General features: G+C 38.2%; 1 protein-coding gene across 1 annotated transcript in view; it reads left to right on the plus strand.

Moving 5' to 3' along the window:
* The window catches only part of LOC149576062 (uncharacterized), a 109,558-nt gene that overhangs the window by 81,288 nt on the left and 5,737 nt on the right, over positions 1 to 22,533 (plus strand). Inside the window, exons 2-4 of the mRNA XM_089816219.1 lie at positions 3,018 to 3,061; positions 3,156 to 3,218; positions 3,319 to 3,450. Of these exons, the coding sequence (XP_089672345.1) occupies positions 3,047 to 3,061; positions 3,156 to 3,218; positions 3,319 to 3,450 (210 nt within the window). The 5' untranslated portion in view covers positions 3,018 to 3,046. The remainder of the gene's footprint in view (positions 1 to 3,017; positions 3,062 to 3,155; positions 3,219 to 3,318; positions 3,451 to 22,533) is intronic.

Below are 22,533 nucleotides of genomic sequence, written 5' to 3' on the forward strand. Positions count from 1 at the left end.
AATCTAGAATGCTCCTTGAAAGCTTGCTTGAATGGATGATGCCTTCGATGATTTTTACTCTCAACTAAATGTTTGATGGAAATTAATGAATGCTTGCACTTATCATAGATTATCATGGATTGTAATGGATGCCCAAATGAAGAGAGAATGCCTTCTTTAATATCAATTTTAGAACAAAAAATAAGAAAGGCTGGCTCAATAAGGTGATAAACAAATTGAAACCCAAAAAAAGGCTCATGATTCAATGTAAATGCCTTAGGTAAGGGGCAATTGCATCCCTTGCCAGGGGTCACAAATGAGGTAATCGCTTACTTGAGGATTAGTGATGACCTCAAGCCTTAACTCAAGGATTGTACACCTCAAGATGCACACTAGGAACTCATATACAAAAGCATAACAAAAAGTAGGCAAAAACTTGAGAACCAAAAACAATAAGAGAATAAGTGCATCCATAGATCTAGGTGACTGTTAAAAAGAGGGTTACAAGGTCTCACAAAGCAAGTGCTTCCATTTTAAGATGGCACAAGTATCTATTTGTTTTTCCTCTTGAGGAGCTATCATGGATTTTTAATTCAATATCCTTTCAAAGGATAATAATGAATCTTAATGAAACAATGTACTAACATATATTAGGCGATGTGATATTTTGTCTTGTTTATATGGATTCATGATTGAACTAACCATGGTAAGGAGTAGATTGAGTTGGGGTAACATTGTTGATCGTGATATAAGAGTTATTTATTATAGTTGAAACCAATGTTGTATGTTGCATCAGATATTGGTTTTCCCCAATCAATTTGGACTTCACTTTGGGAGTTTAATGAAGAAATTCATATCTCTCTGTTTCTATAGGATCCCATTATAGATTGTATCATTCCCTTTGCAAATATGGATTGTCTACCCTTTATGATGATACTATAAAGTAGCTCGAGTATATCATTGGTCTTATATGTTCTAATAGTTTGAAGGCTACATTCTTGTTCCTACTCCTCAAATCAAGACCCAATCTCCATCTCTTGTTGTTTCTAATTAGCTTGACATCACTAAATTTTATGGTTGCTATTGATGTAGTGTAATAATACATTAAATAATTAACCATATATTAATTACATAGGCCCTTGTTACTTTATTGCACCTTAAGCTAAACTTGTAATCATTTATCTATTAACAAATTAAGCTATATTTAGATTATGTTGTCTCAAGCCATATATGAGGACATTGGTCATGATCTAACTTAATCCTTACCTAAGATTTCATCTCATATTTTATCTTTATGTTTTTGTAAGCATTCTTTCATCCATTGTAATTTGTCTAGTTGAACCAATCAATTTCAATATGGGCTAGTCATAATATCAAATGTTTGTATGTATCAACTCATATTTTTCAAGGTTGTGTATCACAATCATAGCTTTCTCTCTTTAGATGTGAGGCATTTACTAACAAATATTTATTGAAGTTATAAGATTACTACCAACTCCAACATAAATAATTATTTTTGATAAAGAATCATAAATTTTATCTTGTATACAACTTGAGGCATTTACTAACAAATATTTATTGAAGTTATAAGATTACTACCAACTCCAACATAAATAATTATTTTTGATAAAGAATCATAAATTTTATCTTGTATACAACTTTTACGACAAACTTTTACAGACTTTATCAATGCTATTATTATTATAACTATTATACATCCAATAAACCTTCAATGCTGACATGAATTGTTGAGCATTAAAAATAGAACAAGTGCCACACAATGGCTTGTACTTGCCGTTAGTAGTTGAAAATAATATTGTAAAAAAAATTGTAATAGCATGTATATATTTTAATTTTAATAGAATAAATATTTTAGTAATAAGTAGCTTAAAATTATAGTTTTCTTTTTTATTGTAAGAGATTGAAGCCAAGATTAATTATTATTTTTATTAAGCACAAGTAGGTTCAAACCCAAGACCTCTTCGATAAGAGGCTCACAATTTACCATTATGTTGTAGGCTCTTGCTTGCTTAAAATTATAGTTTTAAGTTGTATTGTACAAAAAAAAATTCTAAATGATAAGATTATATTAGACAATGTTAGATATATTGTAATATATATTTAATTCCATTATAAGATATTAATTATATTGTACATAAAATATAGTATTATTATATTATAGTGATTATATATATATATATATATATATATAGTTAAAATTGTAATATTTATTTATAAGATGTGAATATTATAATTTAGTTGTTCAGAATGTATATTTATATATGATAAAATTATTAATAGATTTATTTATATAATTATATAGTTTTATTTAATAAAATTATATTAATATTGACTATTCATATAAATTACCTAAAATTTGGTAAAAAAAAATCAATATGAAGGAGTTTTCATAAAAGGGCTCCTATAATACAAAATTAAATCAACCAATTGTATTCAGGATAAATAACTCATATAATATAGAAAATAAAAAAATAAGTTTCAAAATTTTAAAAATATTCAATTAATGAAAAAATAGTTACTCTTGATTGGTCAAAATAAATATAATAATTGAATAGTTTTAGAGAAGTAAATGCAATAGTACATTGCCTACAGAGATAGGCAAATCTATAGATAGAGAGACAAAGTGATAGAGAGATGAGTAATAGAACATTGGAAGAGGGACAAAGGGAAGAGATGAAGAGATAGAGAAGGTGTGTATATATATATATAATAAAATTAGAGAACTCAAAATAAATGCAAACGATCAAATGTTTCTTCTTTTTCTTCCAGGACGCAAATTGACATTTAAAAAACTCCCAAAAAATTAATTAAGGAAAAAACCTAATCGAACGGTTTAGTCGGAAAAGCCATTCAAGCGGCTGAATTAACTCCTATATCCCATTCAAATACCATTCAAACGGTCGAATTCGACAGCTATTCAATTACACAGCCTATATTATTGAACATCTCTGATTTATAATTTCATCATTTTCAGAATAGAGGGTTTGTGCAAACCGTGAGCTTCCAAGTCCTGTGAAGTGAAAGGTGGACAGCATTCAGAGCCCACATGTCCGCAAAAAGGGTAATTTCTTCTCATACCGCTAGTTTTACCTATTTTGGTGTGTTAACTCGGAGACCACATCTAATGCTGAATTTTTAGTAAACAAAATATTCAGACAGGAGAGACGCTGAGCATTATCCGGGAGTTTGCCAAAACTCCTAAACGATCACTGCCCACGGTAATATTTGCATTCTTGGTTTTTTTTTTCAATTTAATCGGTTCCATTCAGGGAATAAGTGCAAAGGTATAAATGGAAGTTTGATGGATTTGTATGGCAGCCTCGGCGAGTTCCCGTGGATTCCAATGGCAATGAAATTGCGAAGACGCCGAGAAGAATTCCAAGAACGTCTGTATCAAAGTCTTTACCACAACGCTTGGTTAATTTGGGTTGCAGCACGCCATCCAAAACAGTAAGATACCAAATTATATCTGTTGTTCAATTCACGGGAAGAAAATTATGAGCATAATTTTGTTGTTTGTTGTGTGTGTATTTTTTTTAAAGATTCTTATGATCCGTTTAGTTTGTTCAGTGCTGTGAGTAACTGGTATCTCTTCTGTCAAAAGTCCCTCAGAACTTGCACCCTGCTTGACTGTAACTCCGTTGGAATTGAATGCAAAACTTAACATATATTTAACACACTACAATGTCTTCTTATGATTTGAAACGGAGGTTTCTTTATGCTTTGCCACAGGAGGTTCTGATTAACATTCTTTGATGGACATGAGGTTAAGGGTTTTGATCTAGGTCAAGAGCTATCGGCAAATTTGGGAGAGGTTCTTTTCGAAGGGCCTCAAAGATGATGTAGTGCAGTACGCAAGGGAATGTGCCATCTGCCAACAGAATAAATTTGAGCATACCTTGCTTACAGGGCTGCTTCAGCCTTTGCCATTACTTGATAAAAAATGGGAAAGCATCTCGATGGAATTCATCACTGGACTTCCCTTGGTGCAAGGGAAGGATTGTATTTATGATGTGGTACATCGCTTACCAAATACACCCATTTCTTTTCCATTTTCACGAGATTCTAGGGAGCATAGGTGGTAAAGTTGTTCTGCCAAGAGGTGTTCCGTGTGCATAACCTTCCAAAGAACATAGTTAGTGACAACGATAGTTGTTTCCTCAATACTTTTTGGATGGAACTTTCTCACTTGGTAGGTACAGAGTTTTCGAGTATGAGCTACCACTCGTAGATGGATGGTTAGAGAGAGATTGTGAACAAGTAGTTGGAGAGCTACCTGAGTGACTAGGTTAGAACACATCAAAATGTGTGGATCTGTTGGCTTCATTTAGGAGACCACTATTACAACACTACCTACCACATGTCAATAGGTATGTCATTGTTCAAGGTACATTATGGTTATGAGGCTTCATCATTTGTGGATTTGGCATTAGACACAACTCATGCACCAAGGACTAAGAATTGGTTGCAAGAGAGTTTGGATATCTTTTAGTCTTTCAAGGATAACCTATAGTTGACTTAGAATCAGCAAAAGATATATGCCAGTAAGCACAAGGTTGAGTGGAGTTTTGAAGTAGGAGATCTAGTTTCCCCCGACTACAATTGGACATACAATCATCCTCTTGAAGAAAAGTGGTGCCAAGAAGCTAAAGCCTTGCTTCTATGGACCATATAGGGTGGTACGAAGAGTGGGAGAAGTTGCCTACAAGTTGAAGCTTCCAGAAGAAAGTTCACGTCTTTCATGTTTCCTGCCTCAGGAAGGCAGTTGGGCAGTGTGTTACGGTTTCTAAGGAACTCCCACCTATTGACGAAGATGGAAAACTTCCATTGGAGCCTGCATAGGTCATTGATGCTGGAGAGAGGAAGCTCAGGTCATGCACCATTAGGAGTACCTAGTCCGTCGAAAGGATCTACTGACTAAAAATGCCACATAGGAGAGCGAACATGTTTTGGATCATCTGAGTTTGCAATTGCTTGAGGGCAAGCAATGCTTGGGCTAGGAGATTCTAATGTTCCCAAAATATTCAAATGACTAAATTAAATTGATTGATTAAGTGGTCCCAAATTTAGTAATATTTTAAGGAACCTTTATTTAATTAATTTAATTATAAAATAAAAAGTAATAAATTTCTAATGTTGGTTTGCTTGTAATCCTTTGGGAAACTTCATGGAGCTCTTTACAAGGTTGTGATTGGCATTGTAGGAAGTCATGGTGAAGTCTTATGTTTCTTATGTATTTACAATTCCAGTTTTAATTCAATCTTGTTCACTGTTTCGAAGGTGCAAGATCATCCCTATTCTGGCATTCACAATTTTGGTGGGATTGACTCCTCACCCTATTCTGCCTGTGGCTTAAATCTATTAAGTCTTTAGTTAAAGACAAATTTGATGTACTCTAAGCTATATTCTTATCATTCGAAATGCAAATATCTAGTTCTTGGCCATTCAATGTTGGTGGTGATGCATACTCTGTGTTGATGATTCATCCTTGAATCTACAATAATATTATTGATGGAGGAATTATCTACGGTTGGATGCTTCATCATGTTTCAATTGAAGTAACAACCTACATTATCATATAGAGTGTTTGGAAGTTGTAATGTCCCCATTTTTGACAAGTCTGTGTAGTTGATGGAGTTAGCTCATCATAGTGACCCTTGTGAGCTAACAGAGTGATTTGGGGTTCGTAGTTGTGGACTTACTATTTTTAGTAAGCCTGTTTTTGGCAGTGTAGTGGGTGGTTTGGGGGTCCTAGCTGTGGACTTACTATTTTTTGTAAGTCTATTTTTGGCAGTGCAGTGAGTGGCTTTGGTAGTTGGACGTCACCTACAGTGGATGAGGTTAATATTTGCATGAGCTCTTATTTATTAATAAATTAATTAAGTTGCATTATTATAATAATATTTATGTTATTATAATAATGACATTAAGAATATTTCTAAAAGAGTGTGTTGGAAAGTTTCAAGTGCTAAGTTCTTTTGGGAAACTTTCGTAATTCTTGAAGTGGAATTCTTTGGGAAACTTTTACCAACAAGGGATTATAAATAGGAGCTCATTTCATTGGAAAAAACACGCTTGGATAATTTATTTGCTTTTGTTGCCTTTGTGGCTTTTTCTGATTTTTTTGAATCATGTGCCCTTGCTGAAGTATAAGGGTTTTTGAGTTTGTAAAGATTGTTTGAAGCAAAGTAACGAGAATCAGAATCGTATCGGAATCGGCACGGCCGAATCGAATCGTGAATCGGGGGTGAATCGACGATGAATCGGCAAATTTAAAAAAACCCTTTAAATGTAGAGATTTTAACAATTTAAGACTTATTTCATGCACCCTTTATTGAATATAACTTAAACACACTATAACATCATCAAATAGAAGTTGAAACTTAACATATATAAACATGGAAGTTTGTGTTTACCACATGGGGTAAAGAGTTTTTATAAGACAGCTTCACATCCAACACCTACTCCAAGTGCTTCAAAGCATATCACCCCTCTCGAAAGGCTTGCTCTATTGTTCTCTCCACCACAGCCACTCCATGCCTGCAACAGCTTCAGGTCTCATCAACTGGTGAGACTTCCCACGACTGATAACCGCAACGATTGGGGGTCTAGGGGGCAACGCCCCCAGCGGGGTCGAGGGGTAGCGCCCTCGCGGGGTCCTGGGGCAGCGCCCTGGGCGCGCTCCCTGTCGCGATACAGGGCGGGGTCGAGGGGCAGCGCCTTCGTCGCCAAAACCAAATTTGCACTCTGAAACACACACAAAACTATATGGAACACAGTGTTTTTGTGATTTTCTTCTGATCCCACACTCTTTCTGGGAACCGTTGATGTTTTACTACCTGATTATGTCTTTCCCTTCCCTTGGACATCATCCGTTATGCATTCTAAACATTTTTTATTTGTCGTCGTTTTTTTATTTTTTATTTTTTTTATAACCTATGGTTCTTCTTTTCTCTTCTCCTCTCTTCTAGTCATGCTTAACAATTAGAAGGCCCTTTAGGGTTATAACAAAGAGGAAAGGTAAAAAAGAAAGCAAAAAACATAAGTGATTTTTTATTATTTCCAACTAAACATGCATGCTGTTGCCAGCCGATTTTTGGCGATTTCTAATGGCAATTCAGGCGATTTTTTGAGTGAATCGCCGATACATGCGATTCAGGCGATTCACCCGATGAAATCGCCAATCACGATTTCCGACTCCAAAAAAATCGGGGTGCATGAATCTGATCGCTGAATCGGCAATTCACGCGATTTCAGCGCGATTCTCGTTACTCTGGTTTGAAGTCATTGCTGAGGTATAGTGGTTTCATTGGCTAAATCTCCTTATTGTGATTATTTGTGACTGGGGAGATTGGAATTATAATTTTTGAGAATTTTGAGTTTGGTATATGCAAATTATGCTGAGGTATATAATTTGCCTTCCTCTCCTACTGTAATTTCTCTGTCTAAGGAGGAGTTTTGTCTCTAATTGTTTGTTGAATGAATTGGAAGAAATTGGTTTGCTGAAGATTTTCTTGAAGGTTTGTGTTTACACTTGAGGTTGATCATGTGCATTTTGAGGAAGATTATTTTCCCTCCAAGCAGCAATTTAGATTCATACAAAGATAACAATCATTGAGGGCGGCTGCAATTGCCTTGGACAAGCTCGAATTTATATCTGCAAGTGAGAATTGAGCATTTGCAATTTTGTTTGGTTTGTGTTTGGGAGCAGACCGATACATATTTTGAGACCTGCGTTAGCTATAGTGAGGCTTGTGATTTCCTATTTGGGGTTCACATTTGGTGTCTTGATTTGCACCCTGAGTTGGGAGTTGGCAAGGGTTACAATTCGTAATTACATTGTGTTTTGAGAGGAAAAGCTGTAGTATTGTAAGGGTCGTAACTACATTAAAGAGGGGAGATTTTAGTATACATGCTGGCATCTAAACTTGGGAATGAGTTCTTGCAAATAACAAGGATGATCATTGTGCCTTAAATCAGGTTCTTCATTCCATTACATTTTGATATTTATAATTCCAGTTTCTTTAATAATGATTGTAAATAGACTTGCATTGAATAAAGTAGTTATTAGTTTATGGAAATTTGCGTACTTGAGTTTGATAATGACAGTAAGTTTCAGCCTTGGGACTCACTAAACTTTTTGCTTACAAGTATAAATATTCTAGTATTTTAAATTCCATATACACATGTTTTGAATGCAAAGCAATAAAAATGAGAGATTTTACAATACAATGAAATTGGGTTGTTTGCAAAGTGTTTGACAAAATGACCCATGAATTTTGCTGGAGAACTTGTTGTTTGTTTAGCCATAACCAGATAGGTTTATTACAGAAGTGTATGGGTGTACTTTTCTACACAACCAAAGCGTACTCTGTAGGTGGAAGTCTCAATCACCCTACAAGTACTTTGTTGTATAGGTGTAACCTACTTACCTTATGGTGATGCTTAAGTATTGTATGGGTACTTGGTCATATGCTAACAGGAGCTGAAGGATGTCAAGTGCTGAAGGGAGCTGACAATTGAGGGTCAAAGGTGTTGTTGGGTATTTTCCCTTAGGTACATCATCGTCAGGTACTTGCCCTCGAGTACATTGCCATTAGGTACTTGTTCTCGAGTGCATTGTCATTAGATACTTACCCTCGGGTACACTACCCTTGATTATTTTCCTTCAAGCATATTGTTACTAGGTATGTTCCCTTGGGTACATTGTCTTTGGGTATTTACCTTTAGGTACATTGTTGTCAGGTGTTTGCCCTTAGGTACATTATCGTGGGATACTTTACCGTCGAGTAGCTTCCCTAGGAAACACTGTCCTTGAGTATTTCCCTCAAGTACATTGACCTCGGGCACATTGCTCTTCAATACGTGCCTCTGGTACATTACTCTTAGGTGCTTGCCTCTGGTACATTGACGTTAGGTATTTGCCCTCGGGTGACTTGCCACTAGGTGACTTCCATTGTTTGGTACATTACAAGGTTTGATGTAGGAGCATCCTAGGTGTAAGGGCAATCTTTCATCATCCAAAAATATTTTCTTTTTGTTTCTTGAATAAGCGTTGTCTCAGTGCAGAGTTGCTGGTTGTGGAGGCTTGCAACTTAGTAAGTCAGTCATACAAGCTTAGAATGACCTAATGTAATATCTTCCCCTGATTTGAACTTTGACTTGCAGAAATTTAACTTAAGGAATATTGTCAAACACTTTGTATGCAAACTCATAAAGCTGATTTCCTCAATAAATTGCTTTCCAATGAGTAGATTTACGAACAACTATGAAGTGACATTAAAATGCATAATACACATCATAACATTTTCACAAACACTTGGCACACATTCAATAGTATATGAAAAATCCGGAAACTCTTTCAATCTGCTAATAAAGGGTGATTTTTAAATGTAGATGTGCACTTACAGCTGCCTTAAAGGCTGCAACAACTATTCAGACTTGTATTCAATAATTATTATGCAAAATATCAAAATTTGACAGAAGAAACTTGGAATTAGTTGTCGTAGTATTTTGCAGATGTAGTCGGCCAGCCCTCTAAACTTCTAATCAGCCGGAAAAACAAGTAAACTTGATACCAACACTGTTCACGCCGTACTGTAGCAAAATACTGTTTATGCCGACTGTAGCAAAATACTGTTCATGCGGCACTATAGCAATAACTAACTTCAGATCTGCACCTCAAACCCTTGTAAATTTCTTTATGCAAACGCCCCAAATGAAACCCAGTGTGTTTCCTGAAGTGAAAACACCTTTGATCCTCCTGACTGTGTCTTCCAACAGTGAAGAGAATGCTAGCAAAGAGGGATTCCGTCCTCCCAGCCCGATAATCAGATATCCAGCAACATAACATTAATTTTCATCCAAACATACAAAAAAAAAGCTCTTCCCTTTCTTTTATAGTGTTCTCACAAGAGCTCAATCCTTCGTTTTCTCAATGTGGGATAAAACATAACTCCCTTTATGTACCTTATGTCTCCAATGTGTTATAAAAATAAAGGGAACTCTTTTAATTTAAATATTTCCCACAAACTATAGTCTATGCATTAATAAAGTTAAATATTTAAATTTAACTTTATAAAATGGCTTTATCAATGCATAACAAATCTTATCAATGATAAATAAGTCTTCCTGTCAATTTTAAACAATTACCATCGACATACCACTGTGACTGAATGTCCGGCCATGTCCAAGATGACTTACTATAAATAGTAAGTATGCCCAAAGTTGCCTCAGAACCCCTCAGAAAGACCTGCAACTGAAACTGTCTAGGCCAAATGGCCTCTAAGCCCCTTTAATGTCCTAGTTAGCCTACGGGACTGTGGGGAAATAGGCTAACGACAACATCATGCTATGAATGCTAGAAAGGGGACATTACAGTCCGCCCTTCCCAAAATTGCTTGTCCTCAAGCAATTTCAGCTCTGGATGCTGCAATATCTGCTCATTTTCCCAAGTAGCATCCTCGACAAGTAGGTTCCTCCACTTCACTAGATACTCCCTGATAGTCCTCCTGCGAAGCACCCTCTCCCTGGAGTCAAGTATGGCCTCGGGAACCAAGATAAGCTTTCCCTCATCATCAAGAGGTGGCAATACTACTGAAGGCACCACATTGTGACCCAATGCCTTCTTAAGGCGTGACACATGGAACACATTATGCACTTTACTGTCTGCAGGCAACTCCAACTCATAAGCTACTTCGCCCACTCTCCTGATTACTTTGAACGGTCCATAGTAGTGTGGTTTCAATTTCTCTGCTCCACTCTTCTTGAGAGAGGACTGTCTATACGGTTGTAACATGAGGTACACCATATCTCCCACCTCAAAAGACCTCTCAACCCTGTGCTGATCAGCATATTGCTTCTGCTGATTTTGTGCCTTTTGCAAATTTTCCTTCAAGGATCGCATAATGTCCTGACACTCCTGCAAAGTATCCTTGGCCTTAGGCACCCTGCTGTCCCCAAATAACAAATCCAAAAAATTAGGAGCATCATACCCGTACAGTGCCATAAAAGGGGACATTTGAATAGACATATGGAAAGAGGTATAATAGTAGTACTCCCCTAGATGTAGCCACTTCACCCAAGCCTTCTGCTCTCTTGCAATGTAGTTTCGAAGGTACCCCTCAACCCATTTGTTCACTATCTCTGTTTGCCCATCAGTTTGGGGGTGGTAGCTGGTACTTAGAGTGAGCTCTGTTCCACATAACCTGAACAACTCCTGCCAAAAGTGGCTCATAAATCTGCTGTCTCTGTCACTGACTATGCTCCGTGGTATCCCATGTAGTCTGAATACCTCTCGAAAAAATAGTTCTGCTGTTTGTGTTGCTGAATATGTAGACGAAATTGCAAAGAAATGTGCAAATTTCGTCAATCTGTCTACCACAACAAAGATACAATCCCGACCCTGTGCCTTGGGGAGGCCTGTGATAAAATCCATGGAAATGCTATCCCACTTCTTCTCTGGTATGGGTAGGGGCTGTAGTAAACCACCCGGAAAAGAATGTTCCTGTTTGTTCTGCTGACACACAGGGCATTCCCTAACAAATTGAAGCACCTTTGATTTGAGTCCTTTCCAAGTGAAGCGCTCTCTCACCTGCCGATATGTCTTAAAGAATTCGGGATGTCCTGCCATTGGTGAATCATGAAATGCCCTCAAAATCTTCTGCTTCATAGCAGACCCGGGTAGTAAATAAATCCTTTCCTTGTAGATGATCAGATCATTTACGACAGTGTATCAACTATCTTGAATAGCTCCCTCAATAATGCTAGATGCCCAACTATCCTTAGCATATTCTGCCAAGATCATCTCTCTCCAATCATCCATGACTATCCCAACAGCAAGCAAATGAGGCCTTCTAGATAAAGCATCTGCAACAATATTTTTATTCCTTTGACATAGGCTATGTCGAAATCATAGGCCTGTAATTTACTCACCCATTTCTGTTGCCTGTCATTAAGGTCCTTCTGTCCAAGGAAATGTTTCAAGCTATTATGATCTATTTTTACTGTGAATCGGCTTCCCACTAAGTACTGCCTGAACTTAGCTAGCGCGTGCATGATTGCTAGCATCTCTTTGTCGTAGATGCTGTAGGTTCTCTCCACACCTCGTAATTTTCTACTCTCATATGCGATGGGATGTTTGTCTTGCATGAGAACAGCTCCTATGCCCTCTCCCGAGGCATCACACTGCAGCTCAAAAGGCCTGGTGAAATCTGGAATGGCTAAAACAGGACATGTACTCATCAGCTCCTTAAACTTGTCAAAACAATCCTGAGCCCTCTCTGACCACTTGAAACTATCTTTCCGTGTCAAATCTGTAAGTGGTGCTACTATCTATGAAAATCCCTTCACAAATCTGTGGTAGAACCCACAAAGCCCGAGAAATCCCTTGAGTTGTGAAGTGTTCCTCGGTGGTGGCCAATCCAGAATGGCCCTGATCTTGTCTGGGTCAACCCGAACAATTCCTGCACTAATAATATGCCCTAGATAGAGCAACTCTGTCATCCCAAACTCACATTTACTCATCTTGGCATATAATGACTCCCTCTCTAGAATACTGAGCACTGTATCAATATGCTTCAAATGTTCCTCCCAAGTACGGCTGTATATCAGTATATCATCAAAAAATATCAACACAAACTTTCTCAACTGATCTCTGAACACTTTATTCATACAGGACTGGAAAGTGGTAGGGGCATTTGTTAACCCAAATGGCATGACTAAGAACTCAAAATGTCCATAGTGGCATCTAAAAGCTGTCTTCTCCACATCCACCTCTCTAACCCGTATCTGATGGTAGCCGGATCTCAAATCAATCTTGGAGAAGTAGCATGCACCATGCAATTCATCAATAAGCTCATCGATGCACGGGATAGGGTATCGGTTCTTGATTGTCTTCTTGTTTAGCTCCCTATAATCAATGCACATCCTCATTGTACCATCCTTCTTCTTCACCAATACTACTGAAGAAGCGAAAGGACTTTTGCTTGACCGTATGTGCCCCATGTCAATCAACTCCTTAATTGCCTTTTCTATTTCATCCTTATATCTCTTCGGATGGTGGTAAGGTGTGATGATAACTGGCTTAGCCCCTTCCTCTAATTCAATAACATGCTCGATTCCCCTATCTGGGGGTCTCCCTGGAGGTATCTCACCAAACACCTTAGTATGTTTGGTTATTATTTTTTGTACATCAGGTGGATACTCTAGTTTATGCTGCTCTGTCATCTCAGGCATTACTCTAAACTCTGCTGCCCACTGCACCTGATCATGTCTAAAGAAACTCTGCATCCGCTTGAGTGACACCACTTGAAGTCTCCCATCTGACAAACCGCTGAGCACTATCTTCTTACCATTTGCCTCAAACCTCATTTCCATTTTCTCAAGGTTAAATGTAAACTCTACCAGAGACTTCATCCAGTTCATCCCAAACACCATATCCTGATCACCAATGTTGACCACAAAGAAATCTCCTATCATGTCATAATCTCCCAAACGAAGCTGCAAGTTGGAGATTTTCTTGGTACATTCAATTTTGAAGCCATCGGCAACCATCACCTTAAATCCCCTATGCTCCTCTGTATGTAGCCCTCTGCGTGTCACAAACTTCTCATCAATGAAGTTATGTGTCGCCCCTGTATCAATGAGTGCCACAACTCTCTGTCCATCCAAGGTTCCCCTAACTCTGAAAGTGACGACCTCTTGTATACTTGACAACTGAGCTATCGTGCTATCACCGCGTGCTTCCTCCTGTGAAGAACTATCATCATCTCCATCTGATTCGGATGATTGCTCTAAATCTCCATCTACTGACTCTTCGGCTGAAAAGTACTCCATCTGCTTAGCTTTTGCTTTCAATGGACACTTATGTGACAAATCCCAAGGCTCCCTGCAATGAAAACAAAGCTTGTTCTTCCTGAGATCATTAAGTGTCTCATTGTCCAACCTCTTACTTTGCTCCTTAGTTGGCTGAACCTCTTTATGAAAAGGTTTCCTGTCCTTATCTTTCCTTGAAGGGAAACTCTTTGCCTGGAATTTATTTTTTGAAGATGAAGAGGAATCCATGTCACGAGCTTTCTTAATGGCTTCCTGCAAAGTGGGAGGGTTGAGAGCTTTAATCCACCCTCTCAACGGATCAGCTAACCCATCCATAAATAGAACTAGTATCCTCCGTTCAGATACATCTGTTACTAACACTGCAAGTTTTTGAAACTCTGAAATGTATGTTTCCAATGATCCCCACTGTTTAAGCTGAGCTAACTCCTTGAAATGGAGTTTTGGATCCTTCCTATCAAAACGTTCAATCAACCTCTCTGTAAACTCCACATATGAGGTAATGTGTGCATGTCCCATAGTGACCATACCATGATGCCACCACTCGTGTGCTAACCCATCCAGATGAATTGCTGCATACTTAATAGCTTCTTCCTCGGGCATAGGGTTCAATTGAAAGTATGTGTCAAGCTTTTGAACCCAAGCTCTTGCTGTAGACTTTCTTGAGCCATCATAATATGGTAACTCAAGTCTCCCTACTTTCTTTCGTAGCTCATAGCTCTGGTTCCTGTCATGTCCACGTGGCATATGTTTCATCCGCACATCCATATACTCCCTAAAGGTAATTGCAGCAGTAAAATCTGGCCCTCCGGCTTCCCAATCTCTCCTCAACTGGTCTTGTATATCTGTAATCTGGGGCTCTGGTACGAGCTGCTCTGGAGCTCTAGGAGGAAATGTAGGAATCATGGGCCTTGAACTCACTGTCCTAGCTCGCAAGGGTGCATGACCGAAATTGTTCCCAACTTGTTCATCTCCATTATGTGTTCCATCCTGATCATTTCCATTTTGATTGTTACCATTCTGATTATTTCCTCCACCCATGTTAGCATTCAACCCCATTTGACGAGCCATCATCTGCATCATAAGATCCAATCTTTGATTCTGTTCCTGTGCCCTTTGTTCTGCTACTCGCTGACCCTGTACCAAGGTCTCTAATAACTGTAAGAATCTTTCCTCTCCAGGCTCTAGACCGGCATTCCCGCCTCCACCTAATCTTGTATTCCTGTCATCTCGGTCTCCCATATTGCTGTCTTGATCAAAGAATACCTCCGCTGTGTCTGTATGACTGGATTCTATACCCCCCTGTACGGATGAACTAGACTGTTTGCTTTGCAGGTCTGAACTCCTACTTTGTCTTGCTCTGGTATTGCGGAAATTATAAGGCCCCTGTCGCATGCTCAAACATAAATGCTCTGATTTTAATGTTTTGACATTTCATCAAACACTTTCCCCTCTATCCGCTAGTTCCAAATTTCTTATAAGACCTCCACAGGATGGCAGGACTTATAGCTCTGATACCACTGTAATATCCTCCCCTGATTTGAACTTTGACTTGCAGAAATTTAACTTAAGGAATATTGTCAAACACTTTGTATGCAAACTCATAAAGCTGATTTCCTCAATAAATTGCTTTCCAATGAGTAGATTTACGAACAACTATGAAGTGACATTAAAATGCATAATACACATCATAACATTTTCACAAACACTTGGCACACATTCAATAGTATATGAAAAATCCGGAAACTCTTTCAATCTGCTAATAAAGGGTGATTTTTAAATGTAGATGTGCACTTACAGCTGCCTTAAAGGCTGCAACAACTATTCAGACTTGTATTCAACAATTATTATGCAAAATATCAAAATTTGACAGAAGAAACCTGGAATTAGTTGCCGTAGTAATTTGCAGATGTAGTCGGCCAGCCCTCTAAACTTCTAATCAGCCGGAAAAACAAGTAAACTTGATACCAACACTGTTCACGCCATACTGTAGCAAAATACTGTTCATGCTGCACTATAGCAATAACTAACTTCAGATCTGCACCTCAAACCCTTGTAAATTTCTTTATGCAAACGCCCCAAATGAAACCCAGTGTGTTTCCTGAAGTGAAAACACCCTTGATCCTCCTGACTGTGTCTTCCAACAGCAAAGAGAATGCTAGCAAACAGGGATTACGTCCTCCAAGCCCGATAATCAAATATCCAACAACATAACATTAATCTTCATCCAAGCATACAAAAAAAAAGCTCTTCCTTTTTTTTTATAGTGTTCTCACAAGAGCTCAATCCTTCGTTTTCTCAATGTGGGATAAAACATAACTCCCTTTATGTACCTTATGTCTCCAATGTGTTATAAAAATAAAGGGAACTCTTTTAATTTAAATATTTTCCACAAACTATAGTCTATGCATTAATAAAGTTAAATATTTAAATTTAACTTTATAAAATGGCTTTATCAATGCATAACAAATCTTATCAATGATAAATAAGTCTTCCTGTCGATTTTAAACAATTACCATCGACATACCACTGTGACTGAATGTCCGGCCATGTCCAAGATGACTTACTATAAATAGTAAGTATGCCCAAAGTTGCCTCAGAACCCCTCAGAAAGATCTGCAACTGAAACTGTCTAGGCCAAATGGCCTCTAAGCCCCTTTAATGTCCTAGTTAGCCTACGGGACTGTGGGGAAATAGGCTAACGACAACATCATGCTATGAATGCTAGAAAAGGGACATTACACCTAATTTCCAAGGTGAATGTTTATCTTAGATATATCAGCCTACCAGTTGAGGCTCAGTGTCATATCATGAGTATTCATGGATTTTTGGTTTGCGATTTTGGTATAAAAACTTCAGGCTTGCCACTGAAGGCCTAAATGTGCTTGGATGAGGCCCAAAAACTCAGATTAGAAGCTGAGGATTCTGGAGAGTGGTTATAGTAGCCAATCAGAGCAACGATTTGAGAGTTATGGCCTTTTGAATTTAGGCTGATCAAAACTTCCAAAATAAATGTCAAAAATGTATTTGGCCGACTATATGTATTTGTAGGGTTTGTCGGCCCTAGGTATTAAGTTTGAATGTTTAGAACCTTCCCGGGCGACATAAAATTGCCTATTTAAGAAATGCTCGAACATTGTCTAGGACAACTCTGGGTGATAATTCGTAGCTTTGTCTTGCAGATTACTGTAATGAAGGCACCCATGTGGGTTAGCATATTGTAATTCTGAATTTTGTAATTTTGCATTTACGGTGATAATAAGCCCATATTTTGTTCTCGCAAATTGATGTTGTTTCGCTATTTCTGTTATCTATTTATGGTATTAAGGGGAGCATCCTTCATCAAGTGGTATCAAAGCTGGAGTTCCTGAGTGTGTGAACAGATCGCTGACTATAAAGCAATTCACACCAAGAGTGTAGTTTGGGCTGAGCGTGTAGATAGATCGCCAATTGTGAGGCAACTTGCACTAGGGTTTCAACGGAAGTGGGAAGATGCCTCCACGAAGAGAGCATGTTGGGAGAGTTGTAGGTGTTACATGTGGGTTTTAGAGCCCTCTAGAGGCAAATGCAAGCATTGCAAGAACAAATGCGTAGAGGAATGAATCTTGCCGTAGGAGGTGACGAAAGTGAGGATGAAATAGAAGAAGAAAATTCTAATCAAGCAGTAGAAGATGAAGTTTTGAACCCAGAGGAGGAAAAGCTTTTAAAAGCCATTTCTAAGATTGGAAAAAGACCCAAGTTTGACGTTTCGACATTTTTGGGAAATCTTAACCCAGAGGAATTGATCGATTGGATCAATGAATTGGAAGAGTACTTTGAATATAAAGATGTTGAAGTTCCTGATAGGGTCAAGTTTGCAAAGGCCAAACTGAATAGTCACGCAAAGATTTGGAGGTGGGAGATCCAATTGGAGTGAAGTAGAAGAGGGAAAGACAAAATCAGCAGATGGGATCGAATGATAGCTAAAATGAAGCAACAATTCATTCCCGTAGATTATGACCTTGATTTGCTGAAGAAGATGCAAGGGTTGAAGCAAGCGAGAAGATCTATTCAAGAGTATGTTGAGGAGTTCTATCAAGTCATCATAAGAACCGACCATGCAGAAGCTAATAAGGAGAAAGTTGCTCATTATCTTAATGGGTTAAGGCCAAGCATTTAGGAGGAGTTGAGCCTAGTTCAAATGACCAATATTGAGGAGGCATGCCAGTTTGTGGATGGTCTTATGGAGACCGAACTTATGGAGACCAAAATGATGATCAAAAGAACAAGGATGAGGTGAACAGTAGTAGTCATAACCAGAGGGGAAACAATTACAATTGTTTCCATGATCAGAAATACAAAGATCAAAGAGGAAGAGGAAGAGGGCAAGGATTTGGAAGAGAAGGTTTTCGTGGAAAATGCTTTCACTGCGGAGAAGGGCATAAAGCATTTGAATGTTCCCAGTGCCAAGGAAGGGTAGATCAAAGAACAGAACACCAAGCCAGAGTTGCGCATGTTGACAAAGATGCCAAATCATCCCATTCTGAAGATGTTGAAAGAGAAGTCTTAGTTAACAGAAGAGTCTTGTTGAGTGGTGAGAATGACCCTGACCAAAGAAGGAGCTTGTTTCGTACCAGCTGCAAATGTGAAGATAATTGTTGTGATGTGATCATTGATGGTGGAAACATTGACAATCTGGTGTTAGAAAAGGTGGTCACAAAGTTGAAGTTGAAGAGGCAGAAGCACTTGCATCCATACTGTATTGCCTGGGTGTAAGATGACCACAAAGTCATGGTCAATGACCAATGCTCAGTGAAGTTTAAGATTGGAAGCTATCGGGATGAGGTACTTTGTGATATCATACCTATGGACATATGTCATATGTTGTTGGGTAGGCCGTGGCAATTTGAGAGGCATGCACAAGATATATGTTATATGTTGCTGGGTAGGCCGTGGCAGTTTGACAGGCATGCTTTACATGATGGGTGAGCAAATACCTACACTTTGACAAAGGATGGAGTGAAACATAAGTTGAAGTTGTTGAAGGAGAAAGAAGAAAAAGGTATGTAGTGCTGCCAGAATATGTTTTGTTGATGGAAAGGAGTTTCTCCAAGGTATGAAGCGTGAGCATGTGTTTTGCTGTAATCCCAAAAGATGGTAAAGAAGAAGTAGAGGAGGTACTTGTAGCTGATATTTTGTCAGATAATGTACTTGATGGATTACCCCCATTGAAGAAGATTAGTCACCAAATGGATTTGATTCCAGGAGCCGATTTGCCAAACAAGGCAGCACATAGAATGACACCAATAGAAAGTGAAGAGTTGAAGAGACAAGTTCATGAGTTTTTGTAGAAGGGTTGATTCAAGAGAGTTTGAGTCCATGTGCTGTACCAGTAGTATTAGCACCAAAGAAGAATGGAGGATGTGTATAGATTCGGAGGTTATCAACAAGATCACAATCAAGTACAAATTTCCATTGCAAAGGATGGATGATATTATGGACTATTTGAGTGGAGTTGTGTATTTCACAAAGATATATTTGAAGAGTGGATACCATCAGACTCACATCAGAGAAGGAGACGAGTGAAAGACTACTTTCAAGAAAAAGGAAGGATTGTATGAGTAGTTAGTCATGCCTTTTGGGCTAACAATGCATCAGGCACTTTCATGAGGCTCATGAATGAGTTTTTGGGTAAGTTGTCATTGTTTACCTCAATCATATATTGATCTTTAGTAAAACATTGAGGAGCATTTGATGCATATTTGAAAGGTGTTTGATAAGTCGAGGGAAGAAAAATTGCTGATAAACCTGAAGAAGTGCAATTTTGTGAAGGAGTTGGTGTACCTGGGATTTATAGTCTCAGCAGAAGGTCTGAAAATAGACCCAGAGAAAGTGAAGGCTATGCTTGAATGGCCTACTCCAAAGAGTGCTACAGAGGTAAGATCTTTTCATGGACTAACTAGTTTTTAGAGAAAGTCTGTAAGGGGTTTTAGCAGTATTTGTGGACCCTTGACTGAAACAATGAGGGGGTATAGGAAAGAATTTAAGTGGACCGTAGGAGCAGATAAGAGTTTCAATCTGTTGAAACAAAAAGTGACAAAGCAACTTGTTTTAACACTTCTAGATTTTAACAATGTGTTTCAAGTAGATTGTGATGCTAGTGGTACTGCAGTAGGAGCTATTTTGAGCCAAGAAGGTAGACCTACTGCTTATTTCAATGAAAAGTTGAATGATGCCAAAAGAAAATATTTTGTTTATGATCAAAAATTTTATGCTATAGTTCAGGCATTGAAGAAGTGGAGACACTATCTTCTTCCTCTTCCTAAGGAGTTTGTTTTGTATACTGATCATCAAGCTTTGCAATATTTGAATACTCAAGGAAAATTAAACCAAAGGCATTTGAAGTGGGTTGAGTTTTCGCAGAGTTATACATTTGTTTTGAAACACAGGAGTGAGAAGACTAACAGAGTTGTAGATGCTATTAATAGAAGACAACTTTTGCTAATAGAAATGTAGATTGAGGTGGTTGGGTTCAAGGAACTTAGTAATTTGTATCCAAAGGATCTTGATTTTGGTGAAGCATGGAAGGTTTGTACAGAACCTGTTACACTTGACAGGACAAAGTGGTTGGATTTCATAATCCAAGATGGTATGTTGTTCAAAGGAAGTCAGTTGTGCATTCCAAGAAGTTTAATGACAGAGAACCTCATCAAGGAGAAGCATAGTGGAGGATTGGTTGGACATTTTGGTAGAGATAAAACCATTGCTCCGGTTGCTAAGAATTATTACTAGCCACAATTGTAGCAAGGTGTGAAGAAGTTTGTATAGAGTTGCAAAGTATGTCAAATGGCAAAAGGAGTGAAGTAGAATGCAGGGTTATATCAGCCATTACCTTTATTAGAGAAGTCATGTGAGGATGTCAACATGGACTTCGTTTTTGGATTACCAAGGACTTAGTGAGGGCATGATTCTATTTTTGTGGTGGTTGACAAGTTTTCAAAGATGACACATTTCATTCCATCAAGAAGACTAGTGATAATGGTCATGTGGTAGAGTTGTTTTTCAGAGAAGTGGTGAAATTACATGGTTTGCCAAAGAGTATAGTTTCAGATCGAGATACCAAATTTGTTGGGTATTTTTGGCGTACATTGTTGAAGAAATTGAAGGTAGACTTGAAGTTTAGTCCATCACATCATCCATAGACCGATGGACAAATAGAGGTGGTGAATAGGAGTTTGGGGATTGTGTTGAGATGCTTGGTTGGCAAAAAGCCAAAAGGGTGGGATCTAATTCTACCACAAGTAGAATTTGCATATAATAATTCTGTCAACGGGAGTACTGGTTAATCACCATTCCAAGTTGTATATGGAAGTAGTCCCAAAAATGCTTCTGAAATTAGGCAATTAGATAAAGGAGAGATAAGTAGTGTTGAAGCAGAAGAATTTGCTGAACATTTGAAGAATATCCACGAGTTAAGGAAGCACATTATTAAGATTAATACACAGTATAAAGCTAAGACATATGTGAGGAGGAGCTATAAGGAATTCCAGATTGGAGATGAAGTCATGGTTCATTTGAGAAAGGAGCATTTTCTAGTTGGTACATATAATAAGCTGAAAATGAAGAAGTTTGGACCATGCAAGATAGTGAAAATGCATGATTCTGGAAATGCCTATTAAGTGGAGTTGCCTGTTGAACTGAATATTTCGCTAGTATTAAATATTTTAGATCTGACAAAGTATTATGAAGCAGGTGATGGAGATAAAGTGGCAGAAGTGCAATGGAGTATTCCAGCAGCTAGTTCAACTATAAAGGAGATTGAGGAGATACTAGAGAATCGTGTTGGCAAAAGTACAAGGAACGAAACTTATGAATATTACCTAGTCAAGTGGAAAGGGATGCCAGTAGAAGATTCATCATGGCTAGCAAGGGAGGAGGTTAACCGTCTTGGTTTTCCTCTGAACACTTGAGACGTGATAGGATCACTTCTCAAATTACCTCGAGTGTCTGATGTAGGAGCATCCTGGGTGTAAGGGTAATCTTGCATCACCTAAAAATATTTCCTTTTTGTTTCTTGAGTAAGGGTTGTCACAGTGTAGAGTTTCTGTTTGTGGAGGCTTGCTACTTAGTAAGTTAGTCATACGAGCTCGGAATGTCCTAATTTCAGAGGTGGATGTTCATCTTTAGATATATCAGCCTACCAGTTGAGGCTTAGTGCCATATTATGAGTATTCATGAATTTATTGTTTGCAATTTGGGTATAAAAACTTTAGTCTCGTTATTGAAGGCCTAAATGTGCCCGAATGAGGCCCAAAAACTCGAAGGATAAGCGCTTGTGCGAATCCAAGTTTGTAGATCAAGAGTTGAGGATTCCAAAAAGTGGTTATAATAGCCCATTGGAGCAACGGTTCGAGAGTTATGGCCTTCCAAAGTTGGGCCGACCAAAACTACCAAAATAAATGTCAAAAAAGTATTTGACCGACTCTATGTATTTTTAGGGTCTGTCAGCCCTAGGTATTAAGTTTGAGTGTCTAAAACCTTCTCGAGCGGCATAAAATTGCCCATTTAAGAAATGCCCAAACATTGCCTATGACAGCTCTAGGTGATAGCTTGCAGCTTTGTCTTGCAGATTACTGTAATGAAGGTGCCCATGTGGGTTAGTATATTGTAATTCTAAATTCTGTAATTCCACATTTGCGGCAATAATAAGAAGCCCATATT

Source organism: Cupressus sempervirens, chromosome 1, assembly GCF_028749045.1.
Source record: "Cupressus sempervirens isolate cs-2001-9-10 chromosome 1, ASM2874904v1, whole genome shotgun sequence".
In the NCBI taxonomy this organism is placed as follows: domain Eukaryota; kingdom Viridiplantae; phylum Streptophyta; class Pinopsida; order Cupressales; family Cupressaceae; genus Cupressus; species Cupressus sempervirens.